General features: G+C 37.8%; 2 protein-coding genes across 4 annotated transcripts in view; one reads left to right on the top strand and one right to left on the bottom strand.

Annotated features, from left to right (window-relative positions):
• LOC128688044 (arylalkylamine N-acetyltransferase-like 2) overlaps window positions 1-18,852 on the top strand; it is a 152,079-nt gene extending 133,227 nt beyond the window's left edge. For 2 of the 3 annotated variants that reach the window (XM_053775742.2, XM_070083747.1), the window contains 2 exons: window positions 600-749; window positions 17,153-18,852. In XM_053775742.2, the coding sequence (XP_053631717.1) occupies window positions 600-749; window positions 17,153-17,380 (378 nt within the window). In that variant the 3' untranslated portion in view covers window positions 17,381-18,852. The remainder of the gene's footprint in view (window positions 1-599; window positions 750-17,152) is intronic. The other variant, XM_053775743.2, reaches the window with a different exon arrangement.
• Window positions 18,853-19,958: 1,106 nt separating this feature from the next.
• Window positions 19,959-26,818, bottom strand: part of Had1 (beta Hydroxy acid dehydrogenase 1) — a 153,999-nt gene continuing 147,139 nt past the window's right edge. The window contains exon 7 of the mRNA XM_070083746.1: window positions 19,959-20,151. Coding sequence (XP_069939847.1) covers window positions 19,974-20,151 — 178 coding nt within the window. The 3' untranslated portion in view covers window positions 19,959-19,973. The remainder of the gene's footprint in view (window positions 20,152-26,818) is intronic.

Consider the following 26,818-nt stretch of genomic DNA (forward strand, 5'->3'; position numbering starts at 1 on the left):
GCAATCCTACCATCATGCAAAACAGTTACAGGTTTTTGTTTCACAGTCATCTGGCAGGACGGTAGTACTTTCCTGGGTGGTTGCTGTCTACCAACCTACTACCTACAAATATACACACAGAAATCACTCCCTACAAAAACAAAACACTCAGCAGGCCGTGGAACATCCCCACAATGAAAAGTAGGGGTTCCATGAGTACACAAAGAGATAACACAGTAAGTGTCAGAGGCCCAAGATTGTTCAACTGCCTCTCAGCATACATAAGGGGAAGTACCAATAGACCCCTTGCTTTCTTCAAGAGAGAGCTGGACAGGCACCTAAAGTCAGAACTTACCAGCTGGGCTGTGGTTCATACGCTGGTTTGCATGCGGCCAGCAGTAACAGCCTGGTTGATCAGGTCCTGATCCACCACTAGGCCTGGTCTTGCACCAGGCCATGGGAGCATTGATCCCCGAAACACCCTCCAGGTATACTCCAGGTAACAGGAGTGTGGCAGCCATGTGGTGGCTACATACCCTACTTCCACTCAAATCAAAATACATGATACAAGACAATGTATGTGTAGTAACGAACATCATTTCTTCCATCTCCATCTCCAGGTGAAAACTTTACACACAGTTCTATCAGTCTTGGAAACAGCTGTGGATTTCTTCGCTCGATATGAAAAGGTCAACCGTATACTGGAGCTGGCCATGATTACTGTTGCCGAGGAACACGGTGGGCGAGGTGTGGGCAAGAGGCTTGTACAGGTGGGATAATCTACATTCAATGTTACTGTAAACCTTTTTTCTGGCCTATACCCAGGAAAATTCAATATAATATGTAATTGTTAATGTTTTGATACCAGTGTATCTGATCTAAGATATCCGTACAGGCGGGATAATCTATATTCAGTGTGATTACAAAAAAAAATTTCTGGCCTATACCCCTGAAAATTCAATATAACATGTTGATATTTTGATACCAACTCTCAAGTGAATTTGATCTAAGATATCTAGGAAAATAATTATGCTACACTGACAATCTACAATTTGTAATAGGAAGGTAGCGGATAGGTGAGTGTGTCTTCAAGATACATTAAGGGTGAGCCAGCAACACCATACCATTTCCAATTTGTGAACTGTTAATTCTTTCAACCACTGTACTCATATATATATATGAATATATATGTTGAGTATCTTTATACGTATATGCTTCTAAACTGTTGTATTCTGAGCACCTCTGCAAAAACAGTGATAATGTGTGAGTGTGGTGAAAGTGTTGAATGATGATGAAAGTATTTTCTTTTTGGGGATTTTCTTTCTTTTTTGGGTCACCCTGCCTCGGTGGGAGACGGCCGAATTGTTGAGAAAAAAAAAATATATATACAGTGGACCCCTGGTTAACGATATTTTTTCACTCCAGAAGTATGTTCAGGTGCCAGTACTGACCGAATTTGTTCCCATAAGGAATATTGTGAAGTAGATTAGTCCATTTCAGACCCCCAAACATACACATACAAACGCACTTACATAAATACACTTACATAATTGGTCGCATTCGGAGGTGATCGTTATGCGGGGGTCCACTGTATATATATATATATATATATATATATATATATATATATATATATATATATATATATATATATATATATATATATATATATATATATATATATATATATATATACATATACATGATTGAACATTAAAATGGTATAAAATACCGACAGGTTGTTAGGTAAGACACATATGCAACAGTTAGGCTTCTTCAGTCGAGTACAGATAAGTTGATAGAAGCAGAAGATACATGAAGACGATGTAATCAGTCCATCACCCTTAAAGTTTTGAGGTGGCCAGTCCCTCAGTCTGGAGAAGAGCATTGTTCCATAGTATGAAACAATATGGAGATGAAGTGACAGGATGGAGCCTTATATAGCGCCAGGAGGTGAGATGTAGGTCACTAGAAGAGGTAAGAACGCAGATGTTGGGAGGTCAGGTCCCTCTCAAATCCAGCCGTTCTCACTAGTAGAGGTTGTCGAAGTTGATTGCAGGTCTGTACCAAGATACCCTTGTGTTGCAGTGTCTGACAGATTGAACATTAAAATGGTATAAAATACCGACAGGTTGTTAGGTAAGACACATATGCAACAGTTAGGTATCTTTATTTCGAAACGTTTCGCCTACACAGTAGGCTTCTTCAGTCGAGTACAGAAAAGTTGATAGAAGCAGAAGACACTTGAAGACGATGTAATCAGTCCATCACCCTTAAAGTTTTGAGGTGGTCAGTCCCTCCCAGTTCTTACCTCTTCTAGTGACCTACATCTCACCTCCTGGCGCTATATAAGGCTCCATCCTGTCACTTCATCTCCATATTGTTTCATACTATGGAACAATGCTCTTCGCCAGACAGAGGGACTGACCACCTCAAAACTTTAAGGGTGATGGACTGATTACATCATCTTCAAGTATCTTCTGCTTCTATCAACTTTTCTGTACTTGACTGTATATATATATATATATATATATATATATATATATATATATATATATATATATATATATATATATATATATATATATATATATATATACAGTGGACCCCCGCTTAATGATCACCTCCAATTGCGACCAATTATGTAAGTGTATTTATGTAAGTGCGTTTGTACGTGTATGTTTGGGGGTCTGAAATGGACTAATCTACTTCACAATATTCCTTATGGGAACAAATTCGGTCAGTACTGGCACCTGAACATACTTCTGGAATGAAAAAATATCGTTAATCGGGGGTCCACTGTATATATATATATATATATATATATATATATAAATATATATATATATATATATATATATATATATATATATATATATATATATATATATATATATATATATAATATATATATATATATATATATATATATATATATATATATATATATATATATATATATATATATATTATATATATATATATATATATATATATATATATATATATATATATATATATTATATATATATATATATATATATATATATATTATATATTATATATATATATATATATATATATTATATATATATATATATATATATATTATATATATATATATATATATATATATATATATATATATATACTATATATATATATATATATATATATATATATATATATATTATATATATATATATATATATATATATATATATTATATATATATATATATATATATATATATATATATATAATATATATATATATTATATATATATATAATATATATATATATATATATATAATATATATATATATATTATATATATATATATATTATATATATAATATATATATATATATATATATATATATATATATATATATATATATATATATATATATATATATATATATATATATATATATATATATATATATATATATATATATATAATATATATATATATATATATATATATATATATATATATATATATATATATATATATATATATATATATATATATATATATATATATATATATATATATATATATATATATATATATATATATATATATATATATATATATATATATATATATATATATATATATATATTAAATGGAGTAGAGGTATTGGGAAGATGGAGGGAATATTTTGAGGAATTGTTAAATGTTGATGAAGATAGGGAAGCTGTGATTTCGTGTATAGGGCAAGGTGGAACAACATCTTGTAGGAGTGAGGAAGAGCCAGTTGTGAGTGTGGGGTAAGTTCGTGAGGCAGTAGGTAAAATGAAAGGGGGTAAGGCAGCCGGGATTGATGGGATAAAGATAGAAATGTTAAAAGCAGGTGGGGATATAGTTTTGGAGTGGTTGGTGCAATTATTTAGTAAATGTATGGAAGAGGGTAAGGTACCTAGGGATTGGCAGAGAGCATGCATAGTTCCTTTGTATAAAGGCAAAGGGGATAAAAGAGAGTGCAAAAATTATAGGGGGATAAGTCTGTTGAGTATACCTGGCAAAGTGTATGGTAGAGTTATTATTGAAAGAATTAAGAGTAAGACGGAGAATAGGATAGCAGATGAACAAGGAGGCTTTAGGAAAGGTAGGGGGTGTGTGGACCAGGTGTTTACAGTGAAACATATAAGTGAACAGTATTTAGATAAGGCTAAAGAGGTCTTTGTGGCATTTATGGATTTGGAAAAGGCGTATGACAGGGTGGATAGGGGGGCAATGTGGCAGATGTTGCAGGTGTATGGTGTAGGAGGTAGGTTACTGAAAGCAGTGAAGAGTTTTTACGAGGATAGTGAGGCTCAAGTTAGAGTGTGTAGGAAAGAGGGAAATTATTTCCCAGTAAAAGTAGGCCTTAGACAGGGATGTGTGATGTCACCGTGGTTGTTTAATATATTTATAGATGGGGTTGTAAGAGAAGTGAATGCCAGGGTCTTGGCAAGAGGCGTGGAGTTAAAAGATAAAGAATCACACATAAAGTGGGAGTTGTCACAGTTGCTCTTTGCTGATGACACTGTGCTCTTGGGAGATTCTGAAGAGAAGTTGCAGAGATTGGTGGATGAATTTGGTAGGGTGTGCAAAAGGAGAAAATTGAAAGTGAATACAGGAAAGAGTAAGGTTATGAGGATAACAAAAAGATTAGGTGATGAAAGATTGGATATCAGATTGGAGGGAGAGAGTATGGAGGAGGTGAATGTATTCAGATATTTGGGAGTGGACGTGTCAGCGGATGGGTCTATGAAAGATGAGGTGAATCATAGAATTGATGAGGGGAAAAGGGTGAGTGGTGCACTTAGGAGTCTGTGGAGACAAAGAACTTTGTCCTTGGAGGCAAAGAGGGGAATGTATGAGAGTATAGTTTTACCAACGCTCTTATATGGGTGTGAAGCATGGGTGATGAATGTTGCAGCGAGGAGAAGGCTGGAGGCAGTGGAGATGTCATGTCTGAGAGCAATGTGTGGTGTGAATATAATGCAGAGAATTCGTAGTTTGGAAGTTAGGAGGAGGTGCGGGATTACGAAAACTGTTGTCCAGAGGGCTGAGGAAGGGTTGTTGAGGTGGTTCGGACATGTGGAGAGAATGGAGTGAAACAAAATAACTTCAAGAGTGTATCAGTCTGTAGTGGAAGGAAGGCGGGGCAGGGGTCGGCCTAGGTAAGGTTGGAGGGAGGGGGTAAAGGAGGTTTTGTGTGCGAGGGGCTTGGACTTCCAGCAGGCATGCGTGAGCGTGTTTGATAGGAGTGAATGGAGACAAATGGTTTTTAATACTTGACGTGCTGTTGGAGTGTGAGCAAAGTAACATTTATGAAGGGGTTCAGGGAAACCGGCAGGCTGGACTTGAGTCCTGGAGATGGGAAGTACAGTGCCTGCACTCTGAAGGAGGGGTGTTAATGTTGCAGTTTAAAAACTGTAGTGTAAAGCACCCTTCTGGCAAGACAGTGATGGAGTGAATGATGGTGAAAGTTTTTCTTTTTCGGGCCACCCTGACTTGGTGGGAATCGGCCAGTGTGATAATAAAAAAAAATATATATATATATATATACAGTGGACCCCCGGTTAATGATATTTTTTCACTCCAGAAGTATGTTCAGGTGCCAGTACTGACCGAATTTGTTCCCATAAGAAATATTGTGAAGTAGATTAGTCCATTTCAGACCCCTAAACATACACGTACAAATGCACTTACATAAATACACTTACATAATTGGTCGCATTCGGAGGTAATCGTTATGCGGGGGTCCACTGTACGTATATATATATATATATATATATACATGTATATATATATATATTTTTTTTTTTTTTGCAACAAGTCGGCCGTCTCCCACCGAGGCAGGGTGACCCAAAAAAGAAAGAAAATCCCCAAAAAGAAAATACTTTCATCATCATTCAACACTTTCACCACACTCGCACATTATCACTGTTTTTGCAGAGGTGCTCAGAATACAACAGTTTAGAAGCATACACATATAAAGATACACAACATATCCCTCCAAACTGCCAATATCCCAAACCCCTCCTTTAAAGTGCAGGCATTGTACTTCCCATTTCCAGGACTCAAGTCCGACTATATGAAAATAACCGGTTTCCCTGAATCCCTTCACTAAATATTACCCTGCTCACACTCCAACAGATCGTCAGGTCCCAAGTACCATTCGTCTCCGTTCACTCCTATCTAACACGCTCACGCACGCTTACCTGGAGAGAGTTCTGGGGGTCAACGCCCCCGCGGCCCAGCTGGAAGTCCGAGCCCCTTGCCCACAAAACCTATATATTATATATAATATATTATATATATATATATATATATATATATATATATATATATATATATATATATATATATATATATACAGGAAGGCCCCGCTTTACGGCGTTTCACTTTATGGCATTCCGCTAATACGGTCATTTCAAATTATGACCAAAACTTGCTATACGGCTCCCCCACCTGACTTTCTAATACGGTCACTGCGCCCCACCTTGTTTGTTTACATTCTTCGTGAGCTCAGTAAGCACTAAGTCTCTCCATTTTGTCTGGAAACTCCAAAATTTCAAATGTTTTTAAAAGTTATTTCATGTTTTATATATACTCTGATAATTATACTTATGTATACCTGTACTTAAATAAACTTACATACTGTGCTGGCATGCAGGTACACATTAAAATCAGTAAGAGTGTCTTATGTCTCCAGACATCATATTAGTAATGATAATAATAATCATCGAGTCTCATTTAAATGTCGTATATTACGTTAAATACACATTTTCATTAATCCATCTATGATATTTTTTCAAAATTATATAATAAACACGATACATAACATAAAAAGATGATAAATACACCCCACAATAGAATAAATAAACATAAATATGAGATGTGGTAGCAGACGACTTGCACAAGTGACGCCATATTAGAAATGCTAATAATAATAATAATCTCCGAGTCTCATTAAATGTTGTATATTACCTTAATATACACATTTTCATTAATCCATCCATGATATTTTTTTCAAAATTATATAATAAACACGATACGTAACATAAAAAGATGATAAATACACCCTACAATAGAATAAATAAACAAATATGAGATGTGGTAGCCAGATAACTTGTACAAGTGATGCCAAGAATAACATTTTCTCTAATCTAACATAAGAGAAAATGTGTTACTGGGGGTAACTGTAGAAAATTATTCCTTTCGTATGTATGTAAGTAAGTTTATTCAGGTATACACAAATACAGTTACATAGATTATCATACATAACATATGTGTAGAGAACCTAAGATAATCTCCGAGTCTCATTAAATGTTGTATATTACGTTAATATACACATTTTCATTAATCCATCCATGATATTTTTTTCAAAATTATATAATAAACACGATACATAACATAAAAAGATGATAAATACACCCTACAATAGAATAAATAAACATAAATATGAGATGTGGTAGCCAGATAACTTGTACAAGTGATGCCAAGAATAACATTTTCTCTAATCTAACATAAGAGAAAATGTGTTACTGGGGGTAACTGTAGAAAATTATTCCTTTCGTATGTATGTAAGTAAGTTTATTCAGGTATACACAAATACAGTTACATAGATTATCATACATAACATATGTGTAGAGAACCTAAGATAACCCAAAAAAGTCAGAGTGACTTATTTCCATTGCCTTCACTCAGAGCATCATTTCTTCTCAAAATGATGTTACATGAGAATGGGAGTGTTCTTCTTTATTTATTCTACCATATCACTGTAGAGACAACCTGTACACAATGTAACTTGTACACAAACCAGACGTGTACATTTCGTTTACAAAACTTACCTTCGCCTGGTTTGTTTACATAACTCTGCGCCTGTCCTCTCTCATGCACTCATTCTTTCTCTCTCTCATTTATTCGTTTTATCTCATTTACTTACTCCTGACCCTACATTAAGACTACAAATATTTTAAGGTAAGTAATGAGTGAACTGTATATACATTTTATCGCTCTGGGATGCTTAAATGTAATAGAATATTATGTGTAGGTGGGTTGGCCTGGTATGGCAGCCCGGCTGACTACCATACATACCACACTTGATTTTTTACAATAAATACTACTCATCTCACCCTATATTTTAAGGTAAGTAATGAGTGAACTGTATATACATTTTATCGCTCTGGGATGCTTAAATGTAATAGAATATTATGTGTAGGTGGGTTGGCCTGGTATGGTAGCCTGGCTGACTATCATACATACCACACTTGATTTCTTACAATAAATACTACTTGTCTCACCCTAGATTAAGACTAAATATTTTAAGGTAAGTAATGAGTGCACTATGTGTGTATTGTACTTTTTTGTTGTTTTTTGATGCCTGGTTCTATTGCTAACTTAATATATGTTAGTGTAAACTTGTTATCTAGTGTTTGTATGCATTTGTAAGTGGAAAAAAAAGGGTGTTCCACTTTACGGCGGTAGCCTGGAACCTAACCAGCCGTATAAGTGGGGCCTTCCTGTATATATATATATATATATATATATATATATATATATATATATATATATATATATATATATATATATATATATATATATATATATATGTTCACCTACCATCTGACTTACGACCGAGCTCGGTTCTGACCAACCGGTTGTAAGTCAAAATGGACATAAGTTGAACTTTACTACTATCAACATCAATATATATATATATATATATATATATATATATATATATATATATATATATATATATATATAAAAACACAGTCGTAAGTCGAGTCATCGTATGTCGAGCAGGTCGTAAGTCGGATGGTAGGTGTATAAAACTGCCTACTAGCAAAAAAAAAAAAACTATTTTAGCTCCAGTTTCAATGAAATTTTTACAGTGATTTAAGCAGCATTTGAAGCCTACACACTGTGTTTGTAATGACTTTTTGCCTTAAAAGATATAGAAAAAATAAATACTAGTTCCCTATTCTATAGGGAATACAGTAAAACTCTCCATTATCTACAAAATTGCTAAGATGTAGAATGCTCTAGTTGACATCAGATGAAAGATAAGGGATAGATAATCTTGATACTAACCCTGTTTGAGCGAAAATGTCAATAGATTGCATGGTAAAAAAATGTTGAAGTTTATTATTTTTTTTAAGGATTTTTTGGGAAAAAAAATAAATAAAAATAAAGCAGTAAAAAATATCGCAAATCTCCTTTTCATGCTAGTAGAACCATCATTACTTAATAATGTGTGCAAAAATCATGACACTCCTATATATACTTTATGCCAAAAATGGAAAATAATGTCAATAACTTATTCCTGAGTTATACATATTACGGTTTCTGTAAAACTCTATGGTCATGGCACACAACATTTCAGCATGCTGCACACCTCAACACATGTTGAAAGCCCACAGGCGACTGAGCTGCTATCACTCACTGAATTTGAATGGAGTCCTCAGGGAAGTTGCAATATAGTGTATTTAGAATAAATTATTTTTTTTTTTTTTTTTTTATCACACTGGCCGATTCCCACTAAGGCAGGGTGGCCCGAAAAAGAAAAACTTTCACCATCATTCACTCCATCACTGTCTTGCCAGAAGGGTGCTTTACACTACAGTTTTTAAACTGCAACATTAACACCCCTCCTTCAGAGTGCAGGCACTGCACTTCCCATCTCCAGGACTCAAGTCCGGCCTGCCGGTTTCCCTGATCCCCTTCATAAATGTTACTTTGCTCACACTCCAACAGCACATCAAGTATTAAAAACCATTTGTCTCCATTCACTCCTATCAAACACGCTCACGCATGCCTGCTGGAAGTCCAAGCCCCTCGCACACAAAACCTCCTTTACCCCCTCCCTCCAACTTTTCCTAGGCCTACCCCGACCCCGCCTTCCCTCCACTACAGATTTATACACTCTCAAAGTCATTCTATTTTGTTCCATCCTTTCTACATGTCCAAACCACCTCAACAACTTCTCCTCAGCCCTCTGGATAATAGTTTTGGTAATCCCACACCTCCTAATTTCCAAACTACGAATTCTCTGCATTATATTCACACCACACACTGTCCTCAGACACGATATTTCCACTGCCTCCAGCCTTCTCCTTGTTGCAACATTCACCACCCATGCTTCACACCCATATAAGAGTGTTGGTATAACTATACAGTGAACCATTGGTTATCGGCCGTTCTGCTTATCGGCCAACTCGCTTATCAGCTGGTTTTTTGGTTTCCGGTTATTGGCCATTATTTTGCTTATTGGCCATATTGGACGCTTATCAGCCAGCGACGCTCATGCATTCCTGAGTCAGTGTAGCTGTGTCACTGGCTGAGTGAGGAAGCTTCTGCTCATTCATCCAAACATTTTGCTATAAATCAGTATTTTTCTTTGTTATTTATTAAGTGCAACTGCAAAATAAGTAAGCATGGCCCCCAAAAAAGTTCCTAGTAAAGTTCCTGTGGTAAAGAAAGTGAGAAACACAATGGAATTTAAGAGAAAAGTGATAGAAAAATTTGAGAGTGGTATGAGAGTATTGGAACTTGCCAGGATGTATGGGAAAAACAAATCTACCATCACTTCCATCCTGGCAAAGAAAGAACAAATCAAGGAAGCTTATGTTGCAAAATGAGTAAATGTGATAACGAAACAAAGGTCACCAATAATGGAAGATATGGAAAAGTTATTATTGTTGCAGATCTGGGAAAAACAATTAGCAGATGGTGTTGTGGAATCAGTGATTTGTGAGAAGGCAAAGCAGTTGTATGCAGATCTTGTACATAAAATGCCTGGAGCAAGTGCTGCTGTTAGTTAATTTAGGGCCAGGAAAGACTGGTTTGAGAGATTTAAGAAGCGTAGTGGCATACACAGTGTGGTAAGGCATGGAGAGGTTGCAAGTTCTGATAAGTATGCGGCTGAAAAATCTGCGCAAGATTTCAAGGGGTATGTAGAGGCTAAAGGATTCCTCCCCCAACAAGTATTCAATTGTGACAAAACAGACCTGTTTTGGAAGAAAATGTCAAAGAGGACCCACATTACACAGGAGGAAAAGGCCCTGCCTTGTTCTGTGCTAACGCTACTGGGGGTTTCAAAGTGAAGCCTTTATTGGTGTATCACTCTAAAAATCCCAGTGTGTTCAAGAAACACACTGTTTTCAAGAGTAACTTGTGTGTGATGTGGAGGGCTAACAATATTGCATGGGTCATAAGGCAAATTTTCAAAGAGTGGGTGAATGATGTGTTTGGCCCGAGTGTGAAAAAATACCTCCTGAAACATAAATTGACACTCAAGTGCCTCTTGGTACTGGACAATGCTCCTGCTCATCCTCCAAACATGGTAGACCTATTGTCTGTGGAATTCCGTTTCATCACAGTGAAGTTCTTGCCTCCTAACACTACTCCTCTCATCCAGCCCATGGACCAGCAGGTCATTTTTAACTTCAAAAAAAACTGTACACCAAAGTAGTGTTTCAAAGGTGCTTTGAAGTGACCTCGGACACAGATTTGACCTTAAGAGAGTTCTGGAGGTATCACTTCAATATCTTCCATTGCATAAGTCTTGTAGGTAAGCCTTGGGAGGGAGTGACTTTGACGACTTTGAACTCTGCTTGGAGAAAATTGTGACCAAAATGTGTCTAAGAGAGGGATTCCGAAGGGTTTGGGGCTGATCCTAAGGAACCTACACCTGTTGTGGAATCCATTGTATCTCTGGGCAAGTCTATGGGGTTGGAAGTTAATGGTGAGGATGTGGAAGAGTTGGTGGAGGACCACAGAGAAGAGCTAACCACTGAAAAGCTGCAAGAGCTTCATCTGGAACAGCAACAGACCACAGCTCAGGAACCTGCTTCAGAGGAGGAGGAAGAGGGAGTGAAGGAGGTGCCTTCTTCAGAGATTAAGGAGATTTGTGCAATGTGGACTAAGGTGCAAGCTTTTGCTGAGAAATATCACCCTGACCAATCGGAAACAAGCTACATCTGCAACAGGTTCACTGACAGAACCTTGTCCCACTTCAGGGAAATCTTAAAGAGATGCCAGAAACAGAGCTCTCTGGAAAGATACTTTGTGTGACAGGGGTCCAGTGACTCTCAAGCTGGTCCTAGTGGCATTAAAAGACAAAGAAGGGAAGTAACCCCAGATAGGGCTTTGATACCTGAAGTCCTTATGGAGGGGGATTCTCCTTCCAAACAAACTCTCCTCCCTCTCTCCTCTTCCCTATCTTCTATAAGCCAACAACAGTTTTTAATAAAGGTATGTAACACTGATTTAATTGTTCATGTATTTATTTTATTTAGTTCTCATTGTTTTGTGTATGTAAAACTATAATTAATCTCTAAAAAATGTATTGTTTGTGAATATTTTTTGGGTGTCTGGAACGGATTAACTGTATTTACTACATTATTTCTCATGGGAATAATTATTTCAGTTATCAGCCATTTCCATTTTAGGCCGGCCTTCTGGAATGGATTATGGCCGATAACCAAGGGTCCACTGTAATCTCATACATTCCCCTCTTTGCTTCCACAGACAAAGTTCGCTGTCTCCACAGACTCCTAAGTAGGCCACTCGCCCTTTTTCCATCATCCTTCATAGACCCATCTGCTGACATGTCCAATCCCAAATATCTGAATACATTCACCTCCATATTCTCTCCCACCAATCTGATATCCAGTCTTTCATCACCTAATTTTTTTTATCCTCATTACCTTACTCTTTCCTATATTCACTTTTAATTTTTTTATCTTACATACCTTACCAAACTCATCTACCAACCTCAGCAGCTTCTCTTCAGAATCTTCCAAAAGCAGTGTCATCAGCAAAGAGCAACTGTGACAACTACCACTTTGTGTTAGGTTCTTTATCCTTTAGCCTCACAGCTCTTCTAACACCGGCACATTCATTTCTCTTACAGCCCCATCTATAAATGTAGTGAACAACCACGGTAACATCATACATCCTTGTCTAAGGCCTACTTTTACTGGGAAATAATCCCCCTCTCTCCTACATACTCTAACTTGAGCCTCACTATCCTCATAAAAACTCTTCACTGCTTTCAGTAACCTACCTCCTATTCCATACATTTACAACATCTGTCACATTGCCCCCCTATCCACCCTGTCATATGCCTTTTCCAAATCCATAAATGCCACAAAATTCTCTTTACCCATATTTAAACACTGTTCACCTATATGTTTCATTGTAAATGCTTGGTCTACACACCCCCTACCTTTCCTAAAGCCTCCTTGTTCATCTGCTATCCTACTCTCTGTCTCACTCTTAATTCTTTCAATAATAACTCTACCACACACTTTACCAGGTATACTCAACAGACTCACGAAATCGTAATGACACAATTGCAAACAAACCATACCCCGGCCGGGATTGAACCCGCGGTCAGAGAGTCTCAAAACTCCAGACTGTCGCGTTAGCCACTAGACCTAGTGGCTAATGCGACTGTCTGGAGTTTTGAGACTCTCTGACCGCGGGTTCAATCCCGGCCGGGGTATGGTTTATACTCAACAGACTTATTCCACTGCAATTTTTGCACTCTCTTTTGTCCCCATTGCCTTTATACAAAGGAACTATGCACACTCGCTGCCAATCCCTAGGTACCTTACCCTCTTCCAAACATTTATTAAATAATAGCACCAACCACTCCAAAAATATATCCCCACCTGCTTTTAACATTTCTATCTTTATCCAATCAATCCCAGCTGCCTTACCCCATTTCATTTTATCCACTGTCTCACGAACTTCCCCCACACTCACAACTGGCTCTTCCTCACTCCTACAAGATGTTATTCCTTCTTGCCCTATACACAAAATCACAACTTCCCTATCTTTATCAACATTTAACAATTCCTCAAAATATTCCCTCCATCTTCATGATACCTCTAACTCTCCATTTAGTAACTCCCCTCTCCTATTTTTAACTGTCAAATCCATTCATTCCCTAGGCTTCCTCAACTTATTAATCTCACCCCAAAACTTTTTCTTATTTTCAACAAAATTTGTTGATAATGTCTCACCCACTCTCTCATTTGCTCTCTTTTTACATTCCTTCACCACTCTCCTAACCTCTCTTTTTCTCTCCATATACGTTTCCCTCCTTGCATCACTTCTACTTTGTAAAAACCTCTCATATGCTAACTTTTTCTCCCTTACTACTCTCTTTACATCATCATTGAACCAATCGCTCTTCTTCCCTCCCGCACCCACTTTCCTGTAACCACAAATTTCTGCTGAACACTAACACTACATTCTTAAACCTACCCCCATACATCTTCAACCACATTCCCTATACTCTCACTAGCCCATCTATCCTCCAATAGTTGTTTGTATCTTAACCCTAACTGCCTACTCTTTTAGTTTATAAACCTTCACCTCTCTCTTACTTGCGGCTTCTATTTTCCTTGTATCCCATCTACCTTTTACTCTCACTGTAGCTACAACTAAAAAGTGATCTGATATATCTGTGGCCTCTCTATAAACATGTACATCCTGAAGTCTACTCAACAGTCTTTTATCTACCAATATGTAGTCCAACAAACTATTGTCATTGTGCCCTACATCATATCTTGTATACTTATTTATCTTTTCTTAAAATATGTATTACCTATACCTAAACCCCTTTCTATACAAAGTTCAATCAAAATGCTCTGATTATTATTTACAAGGCACCTCAAACTTACCAACTACACCCTCTCTAAATGTTTCCCCAACTTTAGCATTTAGGTCCCCTACCACAATTACTCTCTCACTTGGTTCAAAAGCTAATATACATGTATATAATGTATACAGGAGAAGGGGTTACTAGCCCACTGCTCCTGTCATTTTAGTCACCTCATAGGACACACATGGCTTATGGAGGAAAGATTCTCTTCCACTTCCCCATGGAGAATAGAGGAAATAAAGAAGAACAAGAGCTATTAAGAAAAAGAAGAAAAACCTAGATTCTTCTTTCAATGTACCAGCCATATTCCACTGAGGCAGGGTGGCCCAAAAGGAAAAACGAAAGTTTCTCCTTTTAAATTTAGTAATCTATACAGGAGAAGGGGGTTACTAGCCCCTTGCTCCTAGCATTTTAGTCGCCTCTTACGACACGCATGGCTTATGGAGGAAAGATTCTTTTCCACTTCCCCATGGAGAATAGAGGAAATAAAGAACAACAAAAGCTATTAAGAAAAAGAAAAACCCAGATGTGTGTATGTATACACACATACAGTGGGCCCCTGAGTTTCGTGATTAATCCATTCCAGAGAGCCTGCCGAAAGTCGAAATTCACGAAACTCGAAACCATTTTCTCCATAAGAAATAATGGAAATAAAATTAATCCGTTCCAAACACCCAAAAACACTAAAATAAATTTTTTTTTTTTCAAATTAAATAAAGATTTATATACTGAAATCAATGAGAAATCAAGTACATGCATATAAAAAAATAATAATATTACACTTACCTTTACTGAAGACTTCTGGGTGGATGGAAGACGGGAGGAGGGGATAGGAGGAAGGTGTGCACTATTGTTTGGAAGGATAATCTCCTTCCATTAGGACTTTAGGTAGCAAGTCCTTATCTGGGGTTACTTCCCTTCTTTTAATGCCACTGGGAACAACTTGAAAGTAACTGGGCCCCTGACGCACAAAATATCTGTCCAGAGAGGTCTTTTTCTGGCGATTTTCCTGAAGTGGGACACAACACTGTCATTGTACATGTTGCAGATATGGCATGTTTCAGCTTGGTCAGGGTGATACTTTTCAACAAAACTTTGCAACTCATTCCACTTGACACAAATCTCCTTAATCTTTGAAGAAGGCACCTCATCCACTCCCTCTTCCTCCTCCTCTGAAGCAAGTTCCTCAGCTGTGGTCTGATGCTGTTCCAGTTCAAATTCAAATTCAAAGTTTATTCTCTATAAGGATTACAATGCTGAGTTTACAGAATTTGGTTATTGTATTGTTTACATGTAGTAAAATAATAATTACAGAGTGTACCACTAGAACACCTAGCATGGCTAGGCATTTCGGGCAGACTTAAATTAAATCTTAAGTTTAAAATATTACAAAATTATGAGGTAAGTTGGTATTATGGCTAAGTTACTAAATACTAGTTTGTGAGTTTAGCAATGTGAATGCTTTTGATTTGGCACTATACATAGTTTCAGTATTGGAGTATCACAGGCCAACTTATGACTAGTTAAGATTCATTATTTTGAGATTGAGATTGATATTTCTGTTTATGGTCAAATGGGTGAGTGAGTATAAGTGTTAACCACCAGGTGGTATTCGTGTAATTAGTTGACAGGGTGTATCAGGGAGATAAGATGTTTTCTGATGGTAGTTTTGAAGGTGATGAATGTGTCTGCAGTTTGAAGCTCTTGCAGTTCGTCAGTGGTTAGCTTTTCCCTGTGGTCCTCCACCAACTCTTCCACATCCCCGTCACTTACCTCCAACCCCATGGACTTGCCCAATGCCACAACACCTTCCACAACAGGCAGAGGGTCAGCAGGAACAGGGTCTGCCTCAAACCCTTCAAAATCCCTCTGGATCATGTGCCTCACTTTATTTACCAAAGGGCTTGCACTAGCTTTCCTTGGGTCCATGATGACTTATTTAGCAGTTGCAAGCACAAAAAGCAATGGATTATTATGAAATGTATTGTATGAACCTGCGGGGTGATGGTCACGTGTTGGTAAACAATGGCACACTGAGCGTGAATGGCGTGGGAGACTGGCTTGGTGTGCGCGGTGACGGGTGGACGGGTACCAGACGGTCTCCGAAACACGAGTCTAATCACGAAACTCGAGGCCAAATTTTGCCAAAAAAACTCGCCTAAGGTCGAATTTCACGAAAGTCGAGGCTGCCAAAACTCGAGGGTCCACTGTACATGTGTGTGCATGCCTGTGTAGTGTGACCTAAGTGTAAGTAGAAGTAGCAAGATATACCTGTTATCCAGCATGTTTATGAGACAGAAAAAAGACACCAGCAATCCTACCATCATGTAAAACAATTACAGGTTTCTGTTTCACACTCACTTGGCAGGACGGTAGTACCTCCCTGGGTTGTTGCTGTCTACCAACCTACTAAGTAATTTACACATATGTTACTATGCATGATAACTGTACTTATATGAACCTGTACCTAAATAAACCTTACTTACAGGAGAGTGAGCGCCGAGGACAGGTCTTGGGGTGTCAACTAGCCACTGCCCAGGCAACAGCTGTGCCCTCACAGCGGCTCCTCTACCGCCTGGGTTATGAATCCCTCTACACAATGGACTACACCACCTTTGAGATAGCTGGTGACCATGTGTTTGACATGGACAGGATGCTAGGAACACCATCTGCTAAAGTTATGGCTCGGCTCATAGATCAAGAGGTCAAGAAATAACAAGTGTGCTGGAGTATTAATGTGATGATTGTTTCAATAATCATAGTTAATAGTTGTTACTGCAGAAAGTTTACATTGCAAATAATTCTGATGTAATATGCCTTTATTTTAGTTTTTAAGAGAATTTATTCTAGGCAGCATAGAGATGGGTCCCCCCTCCAAAACAATTATAGTACAGTATATTCTTTATACAAAAATCAGTTAAGGTATACCAGATGTAAATTAATGGAATCACAGAGTGTAGTGATCCCTGTACTGTATTTATACAATACTTTTACACTATATTAATAAAATGTACAACACTTAAAAGACAGTGTACATGCACAATATAAATAAGATGTACACAACTTGGAATAAATCCATTACATAACAAAATACTTGGGATCAGTAACCAATATGCATAGAAAAAGCATTGGACCATTCTCATAAGCTTCTACAGTTTACTGTCAGCAATCAGCAGAATTGTAATACACTGAACCTTGCAACAAAATAATTCACCGCAAATCACACTTCAGAGACGTCCCTCAAGAATCTAAATCTTCTAATTCTTGACCTTCCTGGTATTTACTACATAATAAAATTAAAAACTATTTTTTTTCTCTCTCTCTCCAAGATACACATATAAGTGACCATCTCAATGTTAGTCTTTCATCTCACAAAAATGTAAATAATTCAAACTTTTCTTTACATGCTATAATCTTCCAGTAGCCTGAACATTCACCTCAGTGGTTTAACTTCTCAATGCTCAGAACATCAATGGAGCACTAGCCTTCCCTCTATCCCATTATTCTGTGCTGTCTGAAACTCCACAAGACCTTCCCATTATACATTCCTTCTACATAATTATTTCTTAAACTTGAGTGGGAATATTCTGTTCCAGTATGTCATCAACAAAATGCCTTCAGTGTGCATGATTTTCAGTAATGTATGTGCATTATAAACTGGACGACATAAAACTGTTGGGCTTCCAAGTGTGTGCAGTTGCTACCGACAGTCTCAAGAGACTGCAACGTGCAATATAGCAGGCATGCAGTCTATATTTACAAAGCTAAGCTCAGTGTTATCAACAATGTTATATATATGTAATACTGCTTAAATATGCAGCAGTGTTGTATACAATACACTATACATAAGTTATTCTAGTGTAATGTATTGTCATATATGTGTACGGTATACAATATATTAGGAAAAATTATCTTAAAATATAGTAACAAAATATAATGACTTTTTTGAACAAAACAATTTTCTCTTCAGTCAAATGAATGAGATCATAATTTAGCTCTGTATACAGTGCCATTTACTATGTTGTGATTAAGAGCCTACAACATTTTCCTTTACATCAGATATTTTGGGGTATAATATGTCAGACAGGTGGTGGGCAATGTTTAGGCACCTACCCACCTTAGTCAGGTCACACCACCTACATCTTAATTAAACATGTGATTGATGGTTAATAAACTCTGGCTATGTTACCTGATTATTCTTTACCCACACTCCACACTTGGCAAAGAGAGTCAGATTACAGCCTACTGAGTCTCCAAGAATGTCATTAGGATGTGGCCGGGGTTAAATACAGGGAGGGACAGACCTGTAACATGATAACTAAGTCACACACCAGCAGTAGGTCGCACCCATACTCCAGGCGATGCTAGTCCTGTAGCTTAAATAACAGTCTTCCAGCAACAATAAGACATCTTTCAGAGGTGCTTCAGTTATTGCCTCCCCCCCTATACCCCCAACCCTTAATCTAGGACTAAAAGTACACCAGTTTTGCCATGTGCATGAAACAGAAGCCTTTTAAATACAGTACATGTTTTGTCGCATGTGTGAAACATAAGCCCATTTAATAAATGTATGTCATTTGTGTGAAACAGAAGGGCATTTAATAAGTGTTTGTTATGTGTGTAAGACAGAAGCCAATTTAATAAATGTTTTGTTGCGCGTGTGCGTGCGTGAAACAGAAATCCGCTTAATAAGTGTTTTGAATTCTGACAGGCTTGATTTTTTTTTTTCCTTTTGGCTCATGAACACTGATTAAGACAGGAGAAGTAGTAAAGTGTAGCCAGCAAGTGGTAAAGACACTCACAGCAAAATGAGACCTTATTATCATGATGTTCCAACTACAAGAGGCTTTATGAAGTACATAAAGTCTCATGTAGGTGAAATATTGGACTAATATTTGTCTACTTTTGCTGTATGTGTCTTCTTACTACTTAATAAGATGGAAGGTTATTATTATTATTATTATAAATCAAATTAAGCACCAAACCAGTAAGAGTCATACAGTGCTGCACAGATGGCAGATCAATCTTACAAGCTTCGACTAGCATTCGGTAATCACTGAATGCATATTTCTAATGGTTCTTATTCCCAAACTATTTCCCATTCAATTCAGGATGATTTGTCTGAGACCAGACCATGGGGCAATGATCCATGGAACCATTAATAGATGTAGTGGGCAGATACATATTAGAAGATAAACTTTTCAACAACAAACAAACCATATCCCACCCAGGCAGGGTGACTTAAAAAGAAAAACAAAAGTTTTCAAATTAAGTAATTTATACAAGAGAAGGGGTTTAAAAGGTAAACATTATACTATAAAACATGAAGACATTCTTACTGTACCATTTGCATTAAGAGCAGCAGTTTCCAGAGGCCCCATCCAAGCATAACGATATGCAAACCCATCCTTCATCATAATGTCCACGCCCTCAGCAGACAAGACGCCATTTTCTACCAAGCGTTTGCATTCATTTAAAATGGCATATCTGTGAAATGGGAAAAATAAATATTAATGATTTGAATTAGTACATTTGTGGGGAAGTGCCAAACCAACAGAGGTCAAGAGCACATGAGGAAATAGGAGGCAATGAGGTTTGATTCAGTGAAAGGGCAACTAATCCAGTTCCTGGCATTAAGAGCCCCTTACCAAAATCATGGAACCTACCTTAAGGGGTTAATGAACTGAAGCATGTGCAGAATAATAGCACTGATAATCCAGCATCACTGGGACTAAGCAGTTGCTGGTTGTTTTATTCTGTCAAATGTTATAAACCTTCAGGGCACAGGAAACCTGAATGCTAACCTAACATTGCATAACTCAACCAACATTATTTTATTTCCCCTATATAATTCTTTTTGTTATTTAACATGATTTGAAGTTCTTGTATAAGGTTCCATGAACCACAAGTGCAAGGGTTGCCAGATTTCATCTACATATAATGACCTGTTGCAGCTTCTTCAAAGTTGTTGTTGTTCTTTCAATGCACCAGTCATATCCCACCCAGGCACGGCGGCCCAAAAGGAAAAACAAAAGTTTCTTCTTTTAAATTTAGTAATATATACAGGAGAAGGGGTTACTAGCCCCTTGCTTCCGGCATTGTAGTCACCACGTGTGACACGTATGGCATACGGAGGACGAATTATGCTCCACTTCCCCATGGAGTTTCTTCAAAGTTAGTGACATTATTTGTAAAATAAAACACCTTATAAAAAGTTACATTAGTGTGGCTAGAGCAATTCATCACTTTGTTCTTCCACTCCCTTTACTATAGTGTCTTAGGCCCTCTTTACTTTTCTTGCCCCAATTGTGACTTAACAGTGGTCCAGGATGGACTGAAACATCATACAGCTATGACTTAACAGTGGTCCAGGATGGATTGAAACATCATACAGCTATGACTTAACAGTGGTCCAGGATGGACCACTGTTAAGTATGATGTTTAAGAAAACATCATACAGTTCCTCTCCTGTGTGCAGTGTTTTGAGTGAAGAATACTTTATTCATGATCAGGTATTTATTAAAACTATAAATGTAAGAACTGTAGTTAACATATACCTGTAGTATACCTGGAGAGGGTTTCGGGGGTAAACACCCCAGCGGCTCGGTCTGAGACCAGGCCTCATGGTGGATCAGGGTCTGATCAACCAGGCTGTTACTGCTGGCCGCAAGCAAACTGATATACGAACCACAGCCCGGCTGATCAAGTACTGACTTTAGGTGCCTCTCCAGTGCCTTCTTGAAGACAGTCAGGGGTCTATTGGTAATCCCACTTATGTATGCTGGGAGGCAGTTGAAGTCTTGGGCCCTGGACACTTACTGTGTTGTCTCTGTGTACTCCTGGCACCCCTGCTTTTCATTGGGGGAGTGTTGCATCTCCTGCCAAGTCTTTTGCTTTCATAGGGAGTGATTTTCGTGTGCAAGATTGGTACTAATCCCTCTAGGATTTTCCAAGTGTATATTATCATGTATGTCTCTCACCGGTGTTCCAGGGAATACAAATCAAGGGACTTAAACTGTTCCCAGTAATTTAGGTGCCTTATCGTACTTATGTGTGCCATGAAAGTTCTTTCTACACTCTCCAGGTCAGCAATGTTGCCAGCCTTGAAGGGGGGAGTTAGTGTACAGCAGTATTCCAGCCTAGAGAGAACAAGTGATTTGAAGAGAATCATCATGGGTTTGGCATCCCTAGTTTTGAAGGTTCTCATTATCCATCCTATCATTTTTCTAGTAGATGTGGTAGATACATTATTGTGGTCTTTGAAGGCGAGATCCTCTGACATTATCACTCCCAGGTCCGTCACATTACTTTTTTGCTTTATTGTATGGTATACATACAATTAAAAAATGCATTATTAAAAACCTAAGATTATTAACCCTTTGAGGGTCGACAGGCCCTCTCCGAAACTCGTTCTCAGGGTCGGCCAAATTTAAAAAAAAAAAAAATTATTTTCTCTTGTGAAAAGATAGAGAATCTTTTCCCGATCATAAAGACACCAAAAGTTTGAAATTTGATAGAAAACTTACGGAATTATGCTCTCGCAAAGTTAGCGGTCTCGGCGATGTTTACGCATCGGCGATTTTGCCCACTTTGAGCCCCATTTTCGGCCAATTTCACTGTACTAGTCGACAAAAAACATGAATATTTCGCTAGAACTCCATTTTTTCTATCGAATGGGTGCAAGAAACCACCCATTTATGAAATTCAACTATCCAGTACAGTGGTCAGAATTTAGCAATTTTGCCAATTTCACACAAATTTCAAAAGATGCCAATTTCCGAATAGGGTCCAGAATAAACAAGAAAGACATTCCTGGGACTAAAATGACATTTCCTCTAGTCATTAGTCACGTCTCAAGGCCCCTCCTATATTCTTTTGCTTTCCACTTTGAATTTTTATTTTCACAAAAAATATAAGATTTACTGTCATGCAGACTACTGCATTAGTGTAAAAAATGGTATAAATATTATTGGTCCACTTGTGAAAGAATATTAGACTCGCCAGTTGACGTGTATTGCACGCTTGGCACGATTTGTTTACTTTTGAAGTTTGGTAAAAATCGAACATTTCTGCTACTTTGAGCTCAATTTCAAGGCACCTTTCATTGTAAAACCAGTCAAAATCATCTCAATTTCTGTAATATGTCTTCCATTCTATAAAATGAGACCAAGAAAACTAGAATACAACAATAAATACCATACGAAAATACACTGCAAAGTCGCTGATTTATTAAAAAAAATGGTCAAAGTTTTTTTTTTTCTAATTATGCACTGTGTGCTGCAGGATTTTTTTTAGACTGCACACTGACCACATAGACCCATTCTTTCATATGAAGGCCTACCAGCTTTCTCCCACTAGATTTGAGGCCGCTAGAATTTATGAGTACTAGTACGTTAAAAACCCCTACGTGTAAGACGTACTAGTACGACCAAAACCCTCAAAGGGTTAATGCCAACTGCATAATTAACCCTTAAATGGTCCAAACGTATATATACGTTTTTTCAACATCTGAAAGTATGTAAAAAAATGTAGATCTTCTTTTTTTTGTTTTACATTTGAAAATGTGTAAAAAAAATTTTATCTACATTTTTTTTTGTTATATTTGAAAATATGTTAAAAAAAGTAGATCTACTTTTGTAGCACTACGAATTTGAACATCGATCTGTTTGGACCGTTTAAGGGTTAAGATATTCATTAATTTGTGCTTACTTATATAAACACAGATTGTTCTGATATAGTTTGCACTTGCATTCTTAATGAGAGAGTTTTTCTATTATATCAGATCACTTTCTAGTTGTAGCTACACTGAGAGTAAAAGGTAGATGGGATACAAGGAGAATAGAAGCATCAGGGAAGAGAGAGGTGAAGGTTTATAAACTAAAAGAGGAGGCAGTTAGGGTAAGATATAAACAGCTATTGGAGGATAGATGGGCTAATGAGAGCATAGGCAATGGGGTCGAAGAGGTATGGGGTAGGTTTAAAAATGTAGTGTTAGAGTGTTCAGCAGAAGTTTGTGGTTACAGGAAAGTGGGTGCAGGAGGGAAGAGGAGCGATTGGTGGAATGATGATGTAAAGAGAGTAGTAAGGGAGAAAAAGTTAGCATATGAGAAGTTTTCACAAAGTAGAAGTGATGCAAGGAGGGAAGAGTATATGGAGAAAAAGAGAGAGGTTAAGAGAGTGGTGAAGCAATGTAAAAAGAGAGCAAATGAGAGAGTGGGTGAGATGTTATCAACAAATTTTGTTGAAAATAAGAAAAAGTTTTGGAGTGAGATTAACAAGTTAAGAAAGCCTAGAGAACAAATGGATTTGTCAGTTAAAAATAGGAGAGGAGAGTTATTAAATGGAGAGTTAGAGGTATTGGGAAGATGGAGGGAATATTTGGAGGAATTGTTAAATGTTGATGAAGATAGGGAAGCTGTGATTTCGTGTATAGGGCAAGGAGGAATAACATCTTGTAGGAGTGAGGAAGAGCCAGTTGTGGGTGTGGGGGAAGTTCGTGAGGCAGTAGGTAAAATGAAAGGGGGTAAGGCAGCCGGGATTGATGGGATAAAGATAGAAATGTTAAAAGCAGGTGGGGATATAGTTTTGGAGTGGTTGGTGCAATTATTTAATAAATGTATGGAAGAGGGTAAGGTACCTAGGGATTGGCAGAGAGCATGCATAGTTCCTTTGTATAAAGGCAAAGGGGATAAAAGAGAGTGCAAAAATTATAGGGGGATAAGTCTGTTGAGTATACCTGGTAAAGTGTATGGTAGAGTTATAATTGAAAGAATAGCAGATGAACAAGGAGGCTTTAGGAAAGGTAGGGGGTGTGTGGACCAGGCATTTACAGTGAAACATATAAGTGAACAGTATTTAGATAAGGCTAAAGAGGTCTTTGTGGCATTTATGGATTTGGAAAAGGCGTATGACAGGGTGGATAGGGGGGCAATGTGGCAGATGTTGCAAGTGTATGGTGTAGGAGGTAGGTTACTGAAAGCAGTGAAGAGTTTTTACGAGGATAGTGAGGCTCAAGTTAGAGTATGTAGGAAAGAGGGAAATTTTTTCCCAGTAAAAGTAGGCCTTAGACAAGGATGTGTGATGTCACCGTGGTTGTTTAATATATTTATAGATGGGGTTGTAAGAGAAGTAAATGCGAGGGTCTTGGCAAGAGGCGTGGAGTTAAAAGATAAAGAATCACACACAAAGTGGGAGTTGTCACAGCTGCTCTTTGCTGATGACACTGTGCTCTTGGGAGATTCTGAAGAGAAGTTGCAGAGATTGCTGGATGAATTTGATAGGGTGTGCAAAAGAAGAAAATTAAAGGTGAATACAGGAAAGAGTAAGGTTATGAGGATAACAAGAAGATTAGGTGATGAAAGATTGGATATCAGATTGGAGGGAGAGAGTATGGAGGAGGCGAACGTATTCAGATATTTGGGAGTGGACGTGTCAGCTGATGGGTCTATGAAAGATGAGGTGAATCATAGAATTGATGAGGGAAAAAGAGTGAGTGGTGCACTTAGGAGTCTGTGGAGACAAAGAACTTTGTCCTTGGAGGCAAAGAGGGGAATGTATGAGAGTATAGTTTTACCAACACTCTTATATGGGTGTGAAGCGTGGGTGATGAATGTTGCAGCGAGGAGAAGGCTGGAGGCAGTGGAGATGTCATGTCTGAGGGCAATGTGTGGTGTGAATATAATGCAGAGAATTCGTAGTTTGGAAGTTAGGAGGAGGTGTGGGATTACCAAAACTGTTGTCCAGAGGGCTGAGGAAGGGTTGTTGAGGTGGTTCGGACATGTAGAGAGAATGGAGCGAAACAGAATGACTTCAAGAGTGTATCAGTCTTTAGTGGAAGGAAGGTGGGGTAGGGGTCGGCCTAGGAAAGGTTGGAGGGAGGGGGTAAAGGAGGTTTTGTGTGCGAGGGGCTTGGACTTCCAGCAGGCATGCGTGAGCGTGTTTGATAGGAGTGAATGGAGACAAATGGTTTTTAATACTTGACGTGCTGTTGGAGTGTGAGCAAAGTAACATTTATGAAGGGATTCAGGGAAACCGGCAGGCCTGACTTGAGTCCTGGAGATGGGAAGTACAGTGCCTGCACTCTGAAGGAGGGGTGTTAATGTTGCAGTTTAAAAACTGTAGTGTAAAGCACCCTTCTGGCAAGACAGTGATGAAGTGAATGATGGTGAAAGTTTTTCTTTTTTGGGCCACCCTGCCTTGGTGGGAATCGGCCAGTGTGATAATAATAAAATAATGTACAACTTTTTCATTAAAAAATCAAAATCAAAATATTTTTTCTATGAAACTTACATATAAGTTACAAAAAAAAATAATATAAATGCATGCCCAAAAGAAAGCCACTTAATATGCAAAGCATTTCAGGCAAATTAATCTTAAAACTTACACACTACATAATTTTAATCCTAGCACATCAAAAGAGGTATTGTGAGCGTAGTAATACAGCATGAGTAATTCAATAACAAGGTGGGAGAGATTAAAAAAAAAAATAGATAGAGTAAATTTGTTGAAAGAATTTATGCTGAGTACGATGGGGCAGGTGGAAAAATGAGGTAATGGACAATTATAGTTGGTTCACAATAATTCATATCAATTCAGCAAGGTACATATTATGGGCTGGTACAGTTATACAACAATAAGTACTGAGTACTGATATCAATTACTTGATAAGACATTTAAGTTAGGCTTAATAAGTTTTTTAATAATGTCATTAAAGATGTTGGCAGATAAGGAGCTTTCGGCTTTTTACCTGGAGTTACCTGGAGAGAGTTCCGGGGGTCAACGCCCCCACAGCCTAGGCTGTGACCAGGCCTCATGGTGGATCAGAGCGTGATCAACCAGGCTGTTACTGCTGGCTGCACGCAATCCAATGTACGAGCCACAGCCCAGCTGGGCAGGTACTGACTTTAGGTGCTTGTCCAGTGCCTACTCGGAGACAGCCAGGGGTCTATTGGTAATCCCCCTTATGTATGCTGGGAGGCAGTTGAACAGTCTCGGGCCCCTGACACTTATTGTATTGTCTCTTAACGTGCTAGTGACACCCCTGCTTTTCATTGGGGGGATGTTGCATCGTCTGCCGAGTCTTTTGTTTTCGTAGCGAGTGATTTTCGTGTGCAAGTTTGATACTAGTCCCTCTAGGATTTTCCAGGTGTATATA

Source organism: Cherax quadricarinatus, chromosome 10 (genome assembly GCF_038502225.1).
Source record: "Cherax quadricarinatus isolate ZL_2023a chromosome 10, ASM3850222v1, whole genome shotgun sequence".
Taxonomy (NCBI): Eukaryota; Metazoa; Arthropoda; class Malacostraca; order Decapoda; family Parastacidae; genus Cherax; species Cherax quadricarinatus.